At 43.1% G+C, this 18,907-nt stretch overlaps 1 protein-coding gene across 1 annotated transcript in view; it reads right to left on the bottom strand.

Moving 5' to 3' along the window:
- Nucleotides 1-4,604: 4,604 nt before the first annotated feature.
- Nucleotides 4,605-18,907, bottom strand: part of cacng2a (calcium channel, voltage-dependent, gamma subunit 2a) — a gene marked incomplete at its 3' end in the record, with an annotated part of 50,089 nt that continues 35,786 nt past the window's right edge. The window contains exons 3-4 of the mRNA XM_084570859.1: nt 6,082-6,222; nt 4,605-5,140 (exon numbers count right to left, since the gene is read on the bottom strand). Coding sequence (XP_084426985.1) covers nt 4,605-5,140; nt 6,082-6,222 — 677 coding nt within the window. The remainder of the gene's footprint in view (nt 5,141-6,081; nt 6,223-18,907) is intronic.

The raw sequence follows: 18,907 nt of genomic DNA, 5'->3' as shown, positions 1-18,907 counted from the left end.
AGACGGAGGGTTGCACATGTACATCCAGTGTCTGCATGGCCAGGAGAAAGTCAAACATTCCTCTGCACAGAAACACATTTAAGATTTCATTTTGTTCCCAGAGCAGTAATCCGAGAGTGAATGCCGCACTCTACAGCCTCTCCTCTGCCACTCAAAGTTGGCGGTAGCTTTGGAGGAACAGCTCCCATGGGTGCCTGCTTGTCTGTCCCAGAACAGTGTCCAGTAAAGTCACACAAAGGTCATTTGTGGGTTTGATGTTAGGTTACGTAACCTCGCAGCCTGCAAGAGAGCCAAAGTCGAGCCTGGGCCGAGACAGAGTGTTTGCTCTTAATATTATCAGCCCACGCAGGGTGAAGCCTCCTCTACTTACCTCCTCCGCCTCGATATCTCCCCTCTAGTGACCCTATCTTTGCAGCAGAAGAAGAGATGGAGAGTGAAGGAAGAAAAATGAGTAGAACAGAGGAGAAGTGGAACAGTGGATTATATGCTGGAGAGACGAAGCATAAATTGATCCATACCTGGACATCAAATTTAAGGACATTCCACTGACTTTCATTGTCTTGTCTTGACAACAAATAGACCTATTTTGGACTAAATGCAAAGTTAGCCTTAATCTTTTGTCTTATAACATGTATGTGGCCTCAAATAAACATTTAAGAACATTTTACAGCCATTTTGTTTTAAATAAGTCAACTGGAAATTAAAATTAAAATGTCAGACGAAAATCGAGTTATCAAGCAACTCCAGAATTTTAGCATTGTTTTCATTAGCTAGCTGCTGAGCTAGATTTTGCTAAACACAGTCTTTGTTTCAGTTGATAAAATCCACTTTTATCTGCTACAAGTGAGAAAACTGCTTTTGTTTAGTTCTTTGTGAAATTTTGGATGCTTCAAACAGTCATAATATAGCGAGTAACCCAGCTAATGCTAAGTTGCAGCGTTGCTGATAAAGGTCAATCAGTTCAAAACACTATTTCATTTTATACATGCGTGTCAGGGAATGAATTCAAAGCCTGACGCCTGCTTTAGGGACGTGGAGACACCTATCTTGAATAACGAGATTTGATTTGTCCTCACCCTCTGAATGTGTTGTTTCACAGGCATTTATGGCCCTCCGTCCCACAGCCGGCTGACTGGCAGATCCATCTCAGTGCAAGGTATGTGTCAAGGCGTCGCGTTGAAAAAAGTCACGAGAGAAAAGTCGGAGACAAAATGGGGAGCGTATGCCCAGGACGGGCAGAGGAGAGACGAAAAAAAAAACGGACTTATTCATTCCTAAGACATATTAAAAATGTGACATTCAGACAGCTGCACCGAGGCCAGGTGCTGCTTTGTGAGGAAGCCAGTATCTCTAAGCCTCTTCCTCAACACACATATACACACACGCACACACACTTTCTCTTTAATGTAATCCAGGCTTGTAAAATGACTTCTGCTTATGAATTCTGAATAAAGAAGGCTATACATAAAAAGCCCTATTCATTTAGACTGCTACGTTGACATATTTTCCCCTCAAATTTATGAGGAGAGGCTTGTGTCCCACAGACGTATGTTAGGCCTTGAAAGCAATGCTTTTAGGGCAGCGGTGTAGAAAGGTGTCGGACGCTCTCTTTACAGGGAAACCTCTGGTAGAATACTAGAATAGGCCTTGTGGTGTTATTGCAAACCTGTGTTTCTTTCTAGAGGAACATCCTAGAAAGATGCTGCGATTGCTTCTGTCTTACATGCTGCATTCATCGAGGCTTTTTAGAGAGAGGAATAGGAAAAAAAACAAAAATACCCACTGGTTTATAAAAAGGCTGTATTTGTGCAGCAAGAGTCAAAACTACCACCTAGCATCTTCAGAGGAAAAAGCCTTTCATAAATTGTTGGTTTGAGCTTCTTTCCGCCACATAGCAGAGCAGATATTCCCGTACAAGCAGAAATTTGATGGCCAATAGCGATATTTTTGGATTACGGCTCCCTGTGGTCGATTAGAGCATGTTATCACCGTTTTACAACAGCAGGCTGAGGCCGTGGTTTTAGCAGAGCACACAAGGTTTTATGTGTGACAGCTCAGCTTTTATTTTTACGGCCGAATGAATGCTGTTGCCAGTATTTTTTAGAGTCACCAAAGAGCAAATGTGACTTTTCCACATATCTGACTTCATTTCTTTAATCCATGTCAGGATTAAAATCGAATTGATTTATTATTTAAAATGATTCTGGTGGAAAAATGCCGAATTGATGAATTTGTGGTGAATACAAGTCACAGATGTTTAAACTAGACTCCATATTTATAAGATTTAGTCCTAATAATGTGATCTATACAATCCGACAGCTGCCTCTGCATCCAATGATATGCAGAATCGAAAAAAAGGCTTATACTTTCTTATTTGAAATGTTTCTTATTTCATGTTTTCATGTATCCATGGCAACATTATGCTTCCTGTTTCTTGTAAATAATTTACATACATTGTTTTAATGTGACATTTTGTCAGATATTGGTATTTTATATTGATTGATTCAGTTGATTCAATGAGTCTCCATAGATTTGTTCCTTTCTTGTGAAATACTAACCTCAGTCCTTATCAGGGTCTGCTAACACACAATTTGGATGTCATTGTTAGGCATGTTTCAACCAGTAGAGAGAAAATAAAAATACATCTGCATGCATGTGGATAGTCCTACAACCAAACAGAACCTTCTTATTGTTAACAAATTCAACTCCATGGCGCTCAGATGACATGTATGGCTAAACTGCTGTTACTCTTCTATCCATCACGGACACATAAAACCCACCCGAACGATCTGATCGACTGAGCAGATCTTTGACCAGATTAAATCCCAATGGAGCGACCCCAACCAACAATATTTAAGAACATATTTAACAGTTTTTGTAAAATTTTTAAATACCCCAACGTTGAGGCCAAAACCTGTGATGAGGGCCCATTCTTTTCTGAGAAGCCAGAATCCGAAAAGATTGTGAAGCACTGCTCTATTTAACAAATAGTGTGTATTCCACGGTTACGGAACCGCACTGCAGATTTGAGGATGTGACAGACAGGCAAGCGTTGGCACTGGAAGCTGACAAATAAAAGGTGTTGTGTTAGAGACACGCAGTGAAACATGGTGATTTGTTCCCCCTAGGGTTCGTTATTTTATTCATCAGGACTTGATGCATCCAAGTATAGGATCATTCGGTTTTGGCACCTTTAAAGATTTCATTTTCAATTTGAACAACACGTTAAAAATCAAAAAGAAACAAATAAAATGACTAAGGCGGTGTGAGTTTTAAAAATAAAATACATACATACATATATTTATATATTTATAAAGAAATCAACCAAACCATTTAAAAAAGCAGTTTTGTTCAATGTAGATTGTTTGGTTTATCTCACAAAAGCAAGAAGATCAAATGAACTTAATAAATAAAAACCAAAAGAAAATATAAGAAAAATACACATGAAAACATTAATACTTTAGCGCCTTTGCTTTTTTTCCCCTTAATAATTATTAACCTTTAAAACTTAAGTTTCTCAAGAGCAGATTTGCTGTAATTTCATAGCATGCATTTAATTTCTGAAATTGTGAGTCACTTAGCTTCTCTTGTACTATTTCATATTTAACTTGTTTTTATATTTGTGTTTGGCGTCCTCTTCTTTTCCTTCCCCTCTGCTCCTTCCTTTTTTTTTTTTGTGGAAGTCGTGTTTGGAGTCTTTGTGAACTTTGACCCCTTTGGTTGGCTCTTTCTGCAAAGGGGTTCAACTCTCCCATTACGACCCCCCAAAAAAGAAAGCGAACAGGGACTGAGAAAAAGGCGAGAAGGTTCTATTAAAAGAATAGATATTATTCTACTGTTGACTGTCTGCATCTGCCTCTGGCGGCATCAGTCGCTGTACTGCTGCTACCTAAATTACCTTCTCTTGTTCTCGACCTTCGAATGAACAGATACTAAAAGAGTCTTTTCTCGTGTTACCAACAGCACTTGGTTTAGTTAACTTGTTTTTTTTCTTTTTTTGCTTTAGTAAAGTCTGTATCTCTTGATTATTAACATAATAATTTATTTATAAAAGTAATACATATATATATAGTACCTTTGTTAGAGATTACAGATTGGGGTAATTCTTACTGAATCCCAAGCTGTAACAATTCACAGTTTTAATGCAAAAGATGAACAAATGAGTCAATAAATAAAAGAGGTGTATATCTGAGCGGTGGGATGGCTGAGGGGGAGCTTGACCTGTTGCTCCAACCAAACTTGTGGGGCAAAACTGTCAAACCAAAGGGCAAAGAAATCATGAAATCAATTCTTCATCTCATAAACGCCCACCCCACCCCCTTTTCAGTGCCCTGAACCTCATAAACAAGCCCTGCGTCAAAAATGACAGATCTCACTCTCTCGGGACAGCCTGACCCATTCTTACTCTTCTGCCATTCAATCCAGGAACATAGCAGACTTGTTGAAACTCTCTCAACAATGGTAATGGAAAAGTCATGCAGCTGAACAAAAAGAACAAATGTCTATAAACATGGAAATCCATCTTCTCCTGGGGCGTACATAACCCACAGGGGTTCCCGTGTCTCATGGTTTCCGCTGGGCTGGCCTGGCCTGTGTGGACTCCCTCATACAGGCGTGGTGCGGCGGTTTGCTGTGTTGGTGTGGCTCGAGTCTTTCAGGTCCTTCTGGATGCAGTTGTGGACTTGCAGGAAGTTGTGGTCCCTCTCAGAGTTGTAGGTGGCGGTGGGCGTGCCGGAGGACTTGAGGGTGTCCCGTGGAAGTGTGTACATGGAGATCTCGGTGGATGGCAGCGCACTGAAGCCCTTGAGGCCCACCGGTGAGGTGTCGCGGGAATGTGACGGGTCTGTGGAGCGGGAGGAAGAGCGCGAGCGGCGCCTGTAGCGGTAGCGGTAGCTGGGGATCCGTGTTATGGCCGAGCCTTGGAGGTAGTCGGCTGCGCGAGCCCCTATTCGCAGCTGTCGATGGCGGTCGATGAACATGTGCACGGCTAAGACGCCCACCATCTCGGCCATGATGAAGGAGAGGGCACCGAAGTAGAAGGACCACCCGTAAGAGTAGCTGTTCTTCTTTGAGTCGCTTTTTGAAGGGTCCCCTGCGTTGGCTGATATGTACACGATGATCCCGATGATGTTACTCAGGCCTGATGGGTTTGGAGATGCAGGATGGTGCCATACAAGTGGGGAGGGGAGTGTTGCGGGTTATAGAGGAAAAGGACAAAGAGAAAACAGACACAAAGTATCAGTTCAGATGAGCTCATTGCCTTATTCTCGGTAACTTAATATGCAGGACCATGCCAAATATGTTTAGAGTGCCAACTCATGCACTGTACACTGTGTACTAATCCTTTCCAACTCTCCATCCAACATGAAGACTCCTAATCTGTGCCCTTGCAGAGAAACAGGGTGGCTTTGTGTCTTCGTGGCGGATCTTTTGGGACAAAGCAAAAAAGAATCCACGGATAGGAGCTTTGCTCTGTGTTTGAGTCCAACGTATATATCCACATATACTTTTACTTGTTAGTTCAGTCACACACAGAGAAATGTTTGACGTGGCATATCTGGGAAGATGGATCGTAGGGAAAGTGTGTCAGGGACACCATATTTTTAGAGATGAGTCCCAATGGGTGGCTGTTAGCCTAGCAACAGGATCAAGACAAAAAGAAAGGAAGACAAAAGAATGTGGGGCTGCAATGCAAGAGGCGACCAACAACCCGAAACATTCCAGCGCACTGATTTGAAATTCAAACAGTGGTTTTAATTAGAAAACTACTTGATCGTGTCTCTGCAGTGAACATGAAGGTGCTGGTGTGTGGATTTAGTTACATTTACACAGATTCAGACCAGCTCTTTCCTTATTTTCGGTCTTTATGCTAAGCTGAGTTAACTTTTCATCTGACCTTGATATTCCCAAACAAGAAAACCACCATAAAACGCTTTCCTCAAGATACCTACACATGTATCAGAAGTGTTCATGAGACTGTGGCCCCTTATTGTTTAACTACTGGTCTAATTCTGGTCCACATTCATCTGACGCTCTTTTGTGAATTCCCACCTTTGCTTGACACCTCGGCGTTTGACTCACCTGCAGACACAAAGAAGATCCCTGCGCTGAGGATGATGTTGTGGCGTGACTTGTAGAACTCACTGGCAGCTATACACAGGCCCCCCATGAAGAGCAAGATGACGCTGAGGATGGGGAAGATGCTAGAGGCTCGCACCGCACCTGGAAATCAGCGAAGGGCATTGGTGATGGAAAAAGGGATGTGATTTGGAGTGCACACGGAGAGAGGACAGCCAAAGGGGCAACAAAGAAAGAAGGGAAGTGGCAGGGATGAGTATGAATCAGAGGGAGTGGAAAAACAAAGACGGAAAAGCACATTAGGATCCATTTCAGCATCTGTACCGTATGTGTGAGCACATCCTAATCAACACCCCATCAGGCCTGTGAAAGGCTCCATCAACACTGTCTGGTGAGTGTGTATCCCCACAGTGAGCCGTTACCCAACCTTATGTAATCACACCGTTTGACTCTACCTCTCCTTCCCTCTGCACACTTCTCCACCGAGCACAGAGTTAACCGGTTGCTGTACGAAGCTCCGTATGAAAGGCAGCAGTCAACGAAAGTGCTGCGAGGCTCTGCCGCGTATATATCAGCCAGGCCGCAGTGCAGAGGGATGCAGCCGGCGTCCTTGAAAGCAAACCGTGTCCTTGCAGATAATTATCAAGAAGACAAAAACTGGAAGTGGAATATGATGTTGCTTTTGAGGTCACGCAAGGTTAAAAAAGAGCCACGCTGCCCCCTGAGGTGTCAGGTAAAATTAGAGTCAAAGATGCAGACAGTTGTTTGAGTCATGCAGGAGAAACAACGAGGAAGTCTCCCAAACAGTCACCTCCTGCTATCCTTTTGTGTCTTCGACTTCACCTTCCCCCATGCCTCCCCCCTCTCTCTCTCTCCTGTTTAACATGCACACTTAAACTTTCATCAAGCTGGTTAAATTTTCACCACTTCACCTCATCTCTTCACGTGGCTGCCGCCTCAGCACTTTTCTCAGCTTCTCCCCAAAGTGCTGACATCGGCCTGGGTGGCTCTGTGCTGAACTCGGCCTCCTGCGCCTCCACGGGGACCTGCCAGGGGTCCCGGCGCTCCATCTGCCGGTTTACCTGCTGCCACTCATCTCCTCCCTCCCCCGTCTCTCTATCCTGAATTTGTTTGTCCCCTGGCCGCTTTGGACAGCCTGAGGCTTCTTGACGGCTGGCCGGCTCAGTGGGAAAGCCACCCTGAGCCCACAGGGCGCCGGATAGGGAGCGGTTAACAGCTGCAGTGCCAAGCGGTGGCCACAGCTGGCTGGACACTCAGCCTCCACTGGGCTCTCACTAGTTACTACAGCAGCATGGGTGGCTGATCAGGCTGCACGCGTTGATGCTGCGTGGTACTTTATGAAGCCATACGTAAAGATCATTCACTCTTTTTTCCACTTTTGATGTGGCTCGCTCCATGACACAAACAGCATCTTCAAACCCGATGAAAACCAGAAACACCAGCTTCATGCTACATGCTCGAACCGCGCTGTGACTAGTGTTACAGGTTGTCATGTGACACGTCGATTGTTTTCCAAAAGCCACAAAGGCAGGTCTCTTCTGGCGTGATCTTGAGATGAAGTGAAGTGAAACTAGCGGCGAGCTCAGTGCATGGTTGGCAGCAGGAGCGCCACGGCGGGCTAAACCGCACAGCTATGGAGCAGCGCTGCAGGAAGAGAGTTTAGCTCGCTGAGGTTTGGATAAGGCCAGCACTCTGTTTTGACAACTAAGAGCTAGTCGGCATCGTCCACCTCAACAGTGATTCCTTCATCAGGTTCCACATCATGATCAAAATAGGAAAGGAGAGGAAAAATAAAACATACAGTGTATATAAAATGGCCTGATGGACGGCAGTTTCATCCTACACTTTAGCCCAGAGAAGATATTCCATCAGGTAATGGCCTGAAGTTTGGTACAATAATTTGTGGTCCCTTGCAGGTGAATGATTTTAGTGAACCCCCCTGACCTTTCTGCTTGTGCCAGCATCCGGCCAAAACTGTTCACCCCACTCTGCACAAGACAATATCGAAATCAAATGTGACCACCCGTGATACCCAGAGCGACACTTGCGTCTATCGCCACCAGTTAGTAGAAATTTCAATCTATAATGGGCATGTGTATCAGACCCGGAAATGCTCTCATAAATAGAATTGTGCTTTTAAGGTTGAAATGAGGTGGCGGCTGCCTTGAATACTGAGCTACTTGACAACCTAAAAACTTGATCTGGCATATTAGGACAAATGCCTGTTTCATGATAATAGGAGATGGAAATGGCTGATGTTGTTAAGGCAGCCTCTAACATATTCATGCATCAGTAGCGAGCGCCTTTATGAATGTGTTTCTGACCAGACACTGTAATGTCTCTGCTCCCTGCCTCACCTGCATTCATCATTCCATCATTCATCACGATATGCTTATCGCTTTCTTGCCCCTTGCCTGAAACGGCCCGGCCACTGAGCTCCAATCTGCGTGATGAAGAAGACTTATTGCCGTTACCCCGCCACCACCCCCCCGACCCCTCCATTTTTCTTTCATCTGCCTGTCTCTGTCTGCTGCACACAGTCATCTCGCCGTCTTTGAAAACGTTCCCCATCTCATCTTTGTCTTTTCTCCACCTCTCTCTCACTTAATTTGCACTCAGTCAAAGCACAAGACTGTCTGAGAGATAAAGTGTCACCTCGCCCCCCCCCCCCCACCCCCTGTCTCCTCGTTCGTCCAGAGGGGATTGTGGGGTTTAGGGTTACGTGTAAGGGGGGTTGATTAAATATTAAGTTGTCCTGAGAGTTGACCCTGCTCCTGTGTCCCGCTCTAAACGCATCGCTCTTCCTGAATCCCCCTGGTTGTCCTCCTCCTCCATCCCTGTATCCCGTTAACCCTGAAAGTATTGACACGGCCATTCTCAGCGCATTACCTGGGTGAGGGCACGGGGGCTCTTTTTCATCCATCAGCTTCATTTGCAGGGACAAAAGAGGGATAGAGGGCCAGCCAAATTTATTGATTGTTGACAGTGGGGCTGTTTAGTAGTGCGCAATCTCAAGGTGACACCAAAGTTGAAGAAACCTCAGAGAGGCTCGGTTGCAGACAAACTTGGAGGGGTAAACAAAGGTGATTTGGCCTTTTATTTCACTAAGCAGTTGATACAGTCGTCATTCATCCATTACATTTCTGTGGGAATTTCATAGATTTTGGTCCACTGTTTAAATGTAATCACTTCTGAATGAACCACCGTCTCTTTAGTGCTCCAATAGTTTTCTTTTAAAATAATCAGAATTGATTTCAAAAACTTTTCAATTAAATCTTAACTAATTTATGTACCCACTGTTACATGCTATACTGACATTGCACTTATTTGATTCATTTGAATCTAAAATACTAATTTAGTCAAAAAACAAGAGGATGAAAACCTGTGACCTTACTGTCCCAAAGCCGCTTCCTTAACAACCAGTACAACGCTGCCCCACTGATACATTTAATTTTTTCTTAAGAGCTAACCAACCAACTAGCTTAGATGGCTAGATGGGTTGTGCTGCATTTAATGACTCATTAGTCTGAACAGATACTCCTCTCTTATTTCAGGATTCATCACAGAATAACCAAACCTTTTAAGAGCTTTTTAAAAAGTGAGAAGTTGGAAATCTCTCAATATAGTTATTTCCTCTTTCTCTTACTGGTTTAAGGAAACAATGTTTTGTCAGCTGCTTTTCTACACCAATCAGGCATAACATTATGACCACCTTCCTAATATTGTGTGGGTCTCCCTTGTGCCTCCAAAACAGTTGTGACTCATCAGAGAATGGACATGGGCCTTCTGAGGGTGTCCTGTGGTGTCTGGTAACAGAATGTTGTTAGTGGGGGCCTTTGGGTCCTATGGGTTGAGGGGAGGGGCCTCTGTGGATCATCCTACAGATACTTGATCAGTTTGGGATCTAGTGAACTTGGAGGCTAGGTCAACATCTTTTGCTGTTCTTCATGTTTTTTTTATTTGTTCCTGTGTGTTTTTGTGTGTGTGCATGTGTCAGGCTGCATCCTGCTGGGGATGGCTGCTGCCATCAAGGAGTGTCATTGCTATGGGGTGGGGGTGCCTGGTCTGGTCTAGGTGGGTGGTACATGTCTAAGTAACATCCACATGAATGAGAAGTCCAACAGTTTCCCAGCAGAACACTGAATTGTCACAAGATGGTCAGTGCTTTTTACTCTCATATGCGCCACAAAACCAAGCCGGCCTTTGCATATCTACAAATTCTGGAGCCTGTTTAGGAAAAGCCATGTTTCTGGTATAGACAGATCTAGTGTGCACAAACTGTGTGTATTTGTACAAATGCAGAAGTATTCCTTCAGACAACTTTTCAAGAACTACGTCAGTCCGATCTGCAGTAGAAATGGTGAAAAATTGGCTAGTCATCTATCAGGGTAGTATGTCTGTCCCCTAAAAATTGTATTAAATGTCTGCAGAAATGTTTATTTTATTTTTTTAGACAAGCTAATGTTAACATAGTCCAAAACTATAATAATTCTCTGGTCTCTACAGCATCACTGCCTCTGGTTCGAGAGCTTTGGAAAATCTTGCAAGCAATGAAATGAAATGAGAAGCTGCAGCTTTCCAAGATAAGAAGATCCAAGTCATTTGCATGGCTGTGAGCGCAGTGGCCCGCAGTGCATCTTCAGTCCTATGCATCCTCTTTGTTAACATCCATGTTTAGCAGCGCACTGAAAAGTGCAGTGACCTTCACAGTGACCTCCCAGCATGCAGCGTGCCTCTGTTGGGATCAGGCTGCAGTTTGCTGCGCCAAAATGCCCCTGGGTTTGGCTGACCACACTCTACCTCAGAAGGAACGGCTGAAGTCCCTGCAGATTTTTCATGCCAAGATGCACTCTGTTCTCCTGTGTAATATACTGAGTGTGTCAGTGCTCCTTTCTCATACGTATGAAACTCAGATAGCTGGGTCTCCAAGCAGCTTGTTGCCTGCAGTGAGGGCAGAGAATGGGAACTGTTGGAGTAAGACGGGGCAATAGCTATGCCCCTGAGGCAGCGAGGCTACTTCTGTACGAGGCCACCTATTTAAAATCAGTCCTTCCTCACCACATTCTCAAGGTTTCACATCTTCACTTTCCATCTTTTGAGGATCAGCTGAGGCCCTGTCAGAGTTTTGGATCCTGCCTGGAGGTATGTTTAAGCACACAGCATCCCCAGGGGGAGGCAGACAGAGAGACTGACAGGCTGACAGAAGTAGTCTCTGCTCTGGATGTGAGTGCAGAAAAACATCCGTGACACTCCACCTTCTCTGGCATTCTGTTGTAATGTGTCTAATACTAGCTAACGGCTAACAACAACAGCTACTGCTGATCTATTGATTGTGTCCTGATCTTTTACTACATTTTTTGTACACTGTATTTTAATTATGTATTTGTCAAAATAAACTAAAGATATATTAATCACAAATGCAAAGGTTGATCATTTGCAAGCATTTTGTTAAAATTACTCCACAGAGTAAAGCTGTGGTATTTGACAAATGGCAATTACTGTGTCCATTATATGACTTAATAATAATAAATAAATAGGGTTACTTTCATTTAAGTAAAATAAATAATCCCACATCATGTTTTCTTTTCAAATTATAGCTTTTTAAAAATAATGGAGGAAGCATTCAGTTAAAAGTGCTAACAGAAAAATGAATTTAGTGTATTTATTTTAGAGGACTGGATTGCCATTAACGTCATTATTTTGACAGTAACTGTGACGCCCATTACCTCCGCTACAGCTTCATGGTACACAGAGGAGACCAGGTGAACAGAAATGATCTCAGCCAGGCTGACATTATTTTGACAGAGGGCTTGTGGGATGGCAACAGTCCTGGTAGAGAGACGTAAAATGCGCGGATAAAGTGCTGTCAGTCTCCGGCAGATGAAAAAAACGACCCCGTTCCAAATGAAAACTTTGACCTTCATACTAATAGCTAATGACAGTGACGACCTCTGTGGCGTCTTGTGTTTCTGAAGCCCTCGCTTCGGCACACATGAAAGCGGGCTCTCTAGGGCCCTGTGATTAGCACCGAGGTCGCTGTTCTGATTTGGGTCGAGGTCACCATCACAGAGAGCGGCGTGCCTTTGGTTTCTTGCTCCACGACACTCACATTCACGAGACAGGAGTGTATCTGACCATTCCTCACTGCTGCCACTTTAACCCATTACACTGGGTTTAATTGGGTTTTCTGATAATTCACTTTGAATGAAAGTTAAATTGACAATATTTGAATAGCAAAGGAACATAAGCCTACATAAGCGAACATAAACATGAGAGCAAAATTGTTTGTCGATTTTATAAGCTGCAAATGATAGCTTGCCCAGCTAACTAGCTTAATATCTAGCCTTCTGAAGGCAAGGGCCGTGCTATAAGCTAACTAGAGCCATTATTATGTTGAGTTATATGCCACTGGGATTTCATTATGGAGTTTTTCAACAGAGAAAAAAACTAGACCTCTCTCCCCAACTGGATAGACCTTCAACCAATCAGAGCCATTCTATTGTTGACAAATTCAACTCCACGGTGCTTAGATAACATGTAGGACTATGTCGCTGTTACTCTTCGGTCCATCACCACATAAAGCCCACCCGAACGATTTAACTATGGTTTGGTGGATCTTTGCCTGTCCACATTCTCAAGTCCCCTCCTCTAGTGTGAAGTTAGGTATCAAAGCCATTCTCCCTTATTCCCATGTCTGACATAGAGATTAGAAGCTGGTGCAGGATCCTGACCAAGGACAATCTTTTGCCATTATATCATGTATGTAGCCATCAAGCCAATGCTTTATTGACCAGCCTCACCTCTGCATAGGATTTTATTTTTTTTGCCCTACCACAAGTAATATATTGGCAGCAAGGTTGAGTGGTAGCTCTGTGGACAGCTCTATTAATACATCCTTAATATCTACATTTGAGAGTTGACTAAAATCCGGTCCATTTGTATGAATAACAGAAAGCAGCTCCAGACTGCTCTTTGAAGAAAGTTTTCTCAAACTCTGATTTCTGTTTGCGTAAACTGGTTGGTGGCTGTTTGCCTTGTGATGATTGGCACTTTTCTATTTACCGCTACCCTCACTGGTTGTTTTCCTGTCTGTAGCTGAGAGGAGAACTGGCACATAAGTTTTCTTTCCCCAGATGGAGTAAATCTCTTTGATTTCCAGAACGCTACTCTGATCCTTCAGATACACATGTGTGACAATGGAAACGTTGGCCAATGAGGAGTGTAACATTATAGTACACTGATTGATAATGAGTCATACATTAATTCTGCCAAGGGCTGAGCAACACAGGCTGCAGTTTCCCCTTTCTCTGTACAGGCATCTCACTCTGGCCGGCCTGTTGGTGGCTGCACTGGGATGGGAACGAAGAAGGCTGGTATGCCCTGCCCGGCCCTGCCATCCTGCCAGCATGCGTGCCAACCTGCTCGCAGAGACACAGGGTGAGAGCAGATACTGTGTGTACCGTATTGATTGGCGCGCCTGCAGGTCAGGCTGGTGTCCGAGCGCTGGCGCTCCTCTGCGCTGGCTGACAAACAACTTAATGAGACTCAACACTCACACAGGGTTTCAACGGCAGCTGGTCCTCCTCACAGTGGCAGCTTCACACATGCGAGCTTTGTCCAACCGGTAAAAATATCTGAATGTTTAGAGGCGTGTGTGCAGCTTTGTACCATCAGAAGACACATCTGATCTCTGAGTTTGCTTCAGTTTTCTAGACCATAACAAAACTATACACTATTCTATGTACACTTATAGGGGGAAAAACACCAAACAAAAAAAATCTAAGTACTATGTGACATTTTAAGTCCTACTGAAGAGGACATTATAACTATGCAATACAATGTATAGATTAATAGATTAATTAGTGATCATTGTGTAGCTCAGTTTTGACATTTAAGTGTTAAAAAAAAGCTCGTTAGATCTCCTTAAATTCAGCAAAACTTCCCATACAAATTTACTAGAAATCATATTCTTATATTTTAAGCATGAGTTAAACTACTTGTCCTTTGTGGTTCATTTTCCATGTGACATTTCTTCGTAAGGCACCCGAGTAACGTATTAGTTTCTATTTTTTGTATAAGTTGAAATGATTTTCATGGAGAAAACAAAGTGTCCTCTTAATTCAATCACTCTTGCTTTGTATTTAATATTCTGCTGCAAGTTTTGACTCGTCCATTTATGAAGCGCTCCGTAATCCTGAAGTAGAGTTTTTGATAGCCGTCCACTGTGAGACTGTGAAGGACATACGCAAGACAAAACATACAGTAAATGCACAACGGTTCTGTCAAGAGCGTAAACTACTAAATGATACCGTTTGCTCTGCGGATCTTTTTCTCACAGTTGGAATAAAAATAAGGTCACACTAAAAACCCATTTTTCCTAAATGATATGTTACATTATTTAGTGCACATCTTCTAACATCTAACACGAAAGACATACTGTAAATGTCAGCATACACATGAATAAACATGCACAACGTCCTCTTTACAAAGGCATCTCTTTGCACCCTTTCCCTCTTACTTTCTTTCTCCTTTACTTTCTGCCTCTCTCTTTCATTGACAGGGTTGAGAGGAAATTAGCATTGGCTCTTAATCAGCCTCCCCCAGCCCCGAATGTGCTGATGTGCAGGACAGGGTCATGCTAATCAGGTGCCTCAGCTCCCAGGCACATTGATTTAATACTACAAATGCTTATTAATTCCCTCCACACCTGCCCCTCCTCCTCTTCCTCTTCCTCAATACCGAGCCCTTGCACCGTCCTCGTCCTGGCCAAGAGGCTTGTTGCCCCCTCGCACCCCTCCCCCATCAATCTGGCATCAAACGCACACGAAACATCGCTGGAGTGTTAAAATACACAGTGTGAAATGATGTGCATAGACAACGGAAATTAGCTTTGGTGGCCAAATTCAAAATTTGCATGAACGCTTACGCAGCTCTCAGCCCGTATCTAAAAGCTTATGTGCCTTGACAACACAGCTCGCGGGCAGAATGCAATTTGACTTGAAGTGATTAGAAAATAAATGCAGGTTTCACTCAGTGGCATTTATTAAGCAGCACAGGAGCAAGAGCTGACGTTCTTCGGAGCTGACGTCTAAGACACCTCTGGGAATTCTGGGAGTCATTTTGTGTCCCATTGTTTGTGTTTCTACTTGTTGTGTTGCATTTCCTATTCCGTACCCATTTTGACTCCCCTTCTCGGCTACTTATTTCAGCTGTTCAACCATTTTTAGTTCAACTTAATAGCTAATTTAATGGCTCATTGATCAGACTATTTTGCTAATTTATTCCAATTTAGTCAATTTTTTAGATAAATATGAAAAAAATAACTAGGTCTGATTATCAAATGTGAATATTTGCATATTCTTTTTACTTCTTAGATAATAGAAAATTATTGTAATAGAAAAATATTGTGTCAAAAACTAAGTTAGTCATATCAAATCTTCTAAACTTTCCATCTTTATCAAAAAATGACCAAGAATTACAAATTTAACACGCTCCTCCAACACTCCAGTGATCTCTGCACACATCCAAGCCGCTGCCTTCAGAGCCCAGCCGTTCATCCATTGAACGCTGCCCTGTCATATTAACATAACATCACACACAGACGGGTCAGTGGTACACTGGAAAAGTGAAATCACTTCACATGACAGGCCCAGCCACACAGTTAAAGTTCCCTCCACAGAACACATTACTGTAATTACCCTCCACACCCCGCTGCTGAGTTTCCCACAGATCATGACCGAACGTGTGCGTGACAGCGGCTCGCTTTGCTGCCCGAGCTGAGGATGAATGACAGCACACAGCAGAAAGGAAGGAGGATGTAAGGCGTGTGTGATTACTGATAAACAGGATTGTTTTATGTAACTGTAAGTCATTTTTTACTAAACAAAAACATCTTAAAACATATTTCAGTCTAGACTAAAAATGAATACAGTATATGGAGGTATCATGTGGAGAAAATATATATTCAGTTTTAATTGTATTTGAACTGAAATGGACAGATATTATTACTATGTAAAATTATATTATTTGTATTATATTTAATTATATAATCATATTAATCATTGACCGTGGAAAAGTATATCCATATCTTGAATGTGTCTTCCAGGAGTTCCAGTAGTTAGCATAAACTAGCATAAACTACCAACCTAAAAAAGCACGAAACCATGGTTTCGTGCTTTTTTAGGTTGACACCAGCAGGAATGTTTTTGGAATTAAGTTGCTGACACACAAAAACTTCCAAAATAAATTTGCATATCTTTTTGATACAATCAGTGTATTTATTGAACAGCAGTCATAATAAGATGAATAAATTATTTTTGAGGTTTGAATTTTAGGTGAATAATAATGTAAGCAATTAAAAGCTATTTCCGACCAAAAGTAACTTTGTATCTGTGGTATAAAAAAACGCATTTATCTCCTTCCTCAAAACAGATTTGAGACCAAGGATTTAAATGATGTCTGCTCTCTAATAATATATGGCAATAATTTTGCATGATACAAACAAAACTGTCAAAAAAAAAAAAAAAAGCATTGCTCCTTAGCACTACTAATGGTAAAACTCCACAGGGTGCCTTGAAGTGGACCAGCCTCTTTATCAAGCACACATATTAGAAAGCACAGTGGGTCAAAAATAACAACTAAAACTAAACTGCACAAACGCTGTCTAATTAGTTTCAACGATACAGGCACAGTGAAGGTTTTTGTTGTTGTTATAACATGCCAGTTGATGGCTTTGACACTGCATTTCCAGCATATTCAGGTTGTGTCTCATGAAAAATTCCTTTTTTGAACCATTACATGGAGTACGCCAGTTGTTCTTTCTTTAGCAGCTGGAGGTTTTGCATATGGATCAGTTTTCCCTCTGGTTTGAACCACTAAAACTGTTCTCACTTTTATTATGTGTTGCACAAAATGCCCACAACTAGTCTAACTTGACTCTGCTTTACATTTGGAGAAAGAAAGGCAAGTATAAGTTTTTTTTTTTTTTTTTTTCTCACAGGGGAGGGAATATTCAGGCTCATGACTGATGAACTGTACTCATGTAAAACTGATCTGAAAACCTTTTTTTTTTACAGTGACTGCCGCAGCTCGTCCTGCACCTGCTCTAATCTCGCTTTAATGTGAGGACGCACTCCCTCACCTCTGTGTTTTACAAGCTGTGCAGCCTCTATATTGCTCCTTAATAAGATATAAAGTTAGAGCGCTAGCATTCAGTCAGTCAGCCAGGACAAAAATGATTGGCTCCTCTCTGTGTGCTGCTGTGTTTTAGGTATCAGTCAATGGATTCCTTATTTGTTGCCTTGGATACTGCTAAAAGTACGGGACGCTCAATGTCAGCGTGACCGAATGGGACGCCTGGCGAAGCAAACACTGGGGCTGGATGTTAAGTTTGTTGTGTTAACACATTATATACCCTTCTGACAGTCCCTTCCTGCTCATGTGATCACATCCCTCCCCCAGCCCCCCCGCCACAGACACACACTCTCTATTCGAACTGGTGCTAGAGATTGAACTGGTAGGCTAGCCGGATTCATTGCCACCCCCTGCCTCTGCCCTACAAGTCCCTGCATGTCCTGCCCCAGACCCATTGATTTTATCGGGCGACACCAAAGCCAGTTCAGGCCAGCGTCCAGTCTGCCGCGAGGCCCCAGGGTGACACAGGCTGTGACAGGTCTGCCCTTCTGTCATCAATGTCAGCTCTCGGATCAAACAGCGGAGGCAGGGCAAGCTCGGGGCAGAAGCGCCCAGTCAGTTTCATAAGACGGTTAACTGAGGGGGTACAAACGGGGGACCATTTCAGTTTTGCAGTACACATTAGTCTTCATTGACTTCATGCTGAAACTATTTGGCTGTGGGCCACTGCAAATGTATTGTGGGAGTTCGCTGCTATGTCCTAAATCATTAGTGTACGCCTATTTTGGCTGACACAGTCACACAGGAAATATATGAACAAAATGTACTGAACCGTGGGGTTGGTCTTCAATTACACTTTCAACTAAAACTCAAAAAAGTGCAAAAACAAAACATGAGAAATGCTGAATACTCAATATTTTAAACAGCGCTACATACAAACTTGGTACAATGACAATAAAGTGATTCTGATTCTGATACATGTGGACAAAAATGTGTGGAAACCTGAATATAGGAAATGGTGAGAGTTCTTGTTAGAGTTGAATTCGGGAATGCAAATCAGGGGGGAACTGGCCCAAACCTGCTGCGGATGCAAGGTGTTAATCAAAAAACTGTTAGATGTAGCTCTAGACTAATCAATAAATAGACTCATTTTTTTAGCCAGTGTGCATCCATGGGAGTCAGACCCACACGATCTTCTCCTCTCTGTGTTCCAGTGAACGGGATGCCTTTCGGTTTTAGTATTAGCAGCTTGCATAACTGGGCGTTTTCTTCCCCTCTTTCTTCTCTCTCAGCTGCTTAGCGCCCAGTAGAGCAGTGGATGATGGGAGCTCTGACACGGCATGATCTAAAAACCCACTGGCGCTTTAGTGTGCCTCAGCTGGCTTATATAACCCCGTGTGGATGTGCAAAACTGCCTTACTATTGGGAGAGCTGAGGAGAGCGGACACACGCACAAACAAAGAAGCTACTGATATGTGGCATGCTTGTATGTATCTGTGAGTGTGTGGATGTTGGCAGCAGATCAGCGTTTGTGTGCGTGGTGGAGTGCGGGGATGGGGGGGGGTGTTGTGCAGAATATAGTCAGATTGGTCTTTCTGCTCGGCAACCTCATCACCAAAAACGTCTTCCTTCTCTTCTTCGCTAAGCCGTCTGATGACATCACAGTTGTGTCCCC

Source organism: Chelon labrosus, assembly GCF_963514085.1.
Source record: "Chelon labrosus genome assembly, chromosome: 21".
Classification (NCBI taxonomy): domain Eukaryota; kingdom Metazoa; phylum Chordata; class Actinopteri; order Mugiliformes; family Mugilidae; genus Chelon; species Chelon labrosus.
This window is presented reverse-complemented; position numbering and strand designations above follow the sequence as displayed.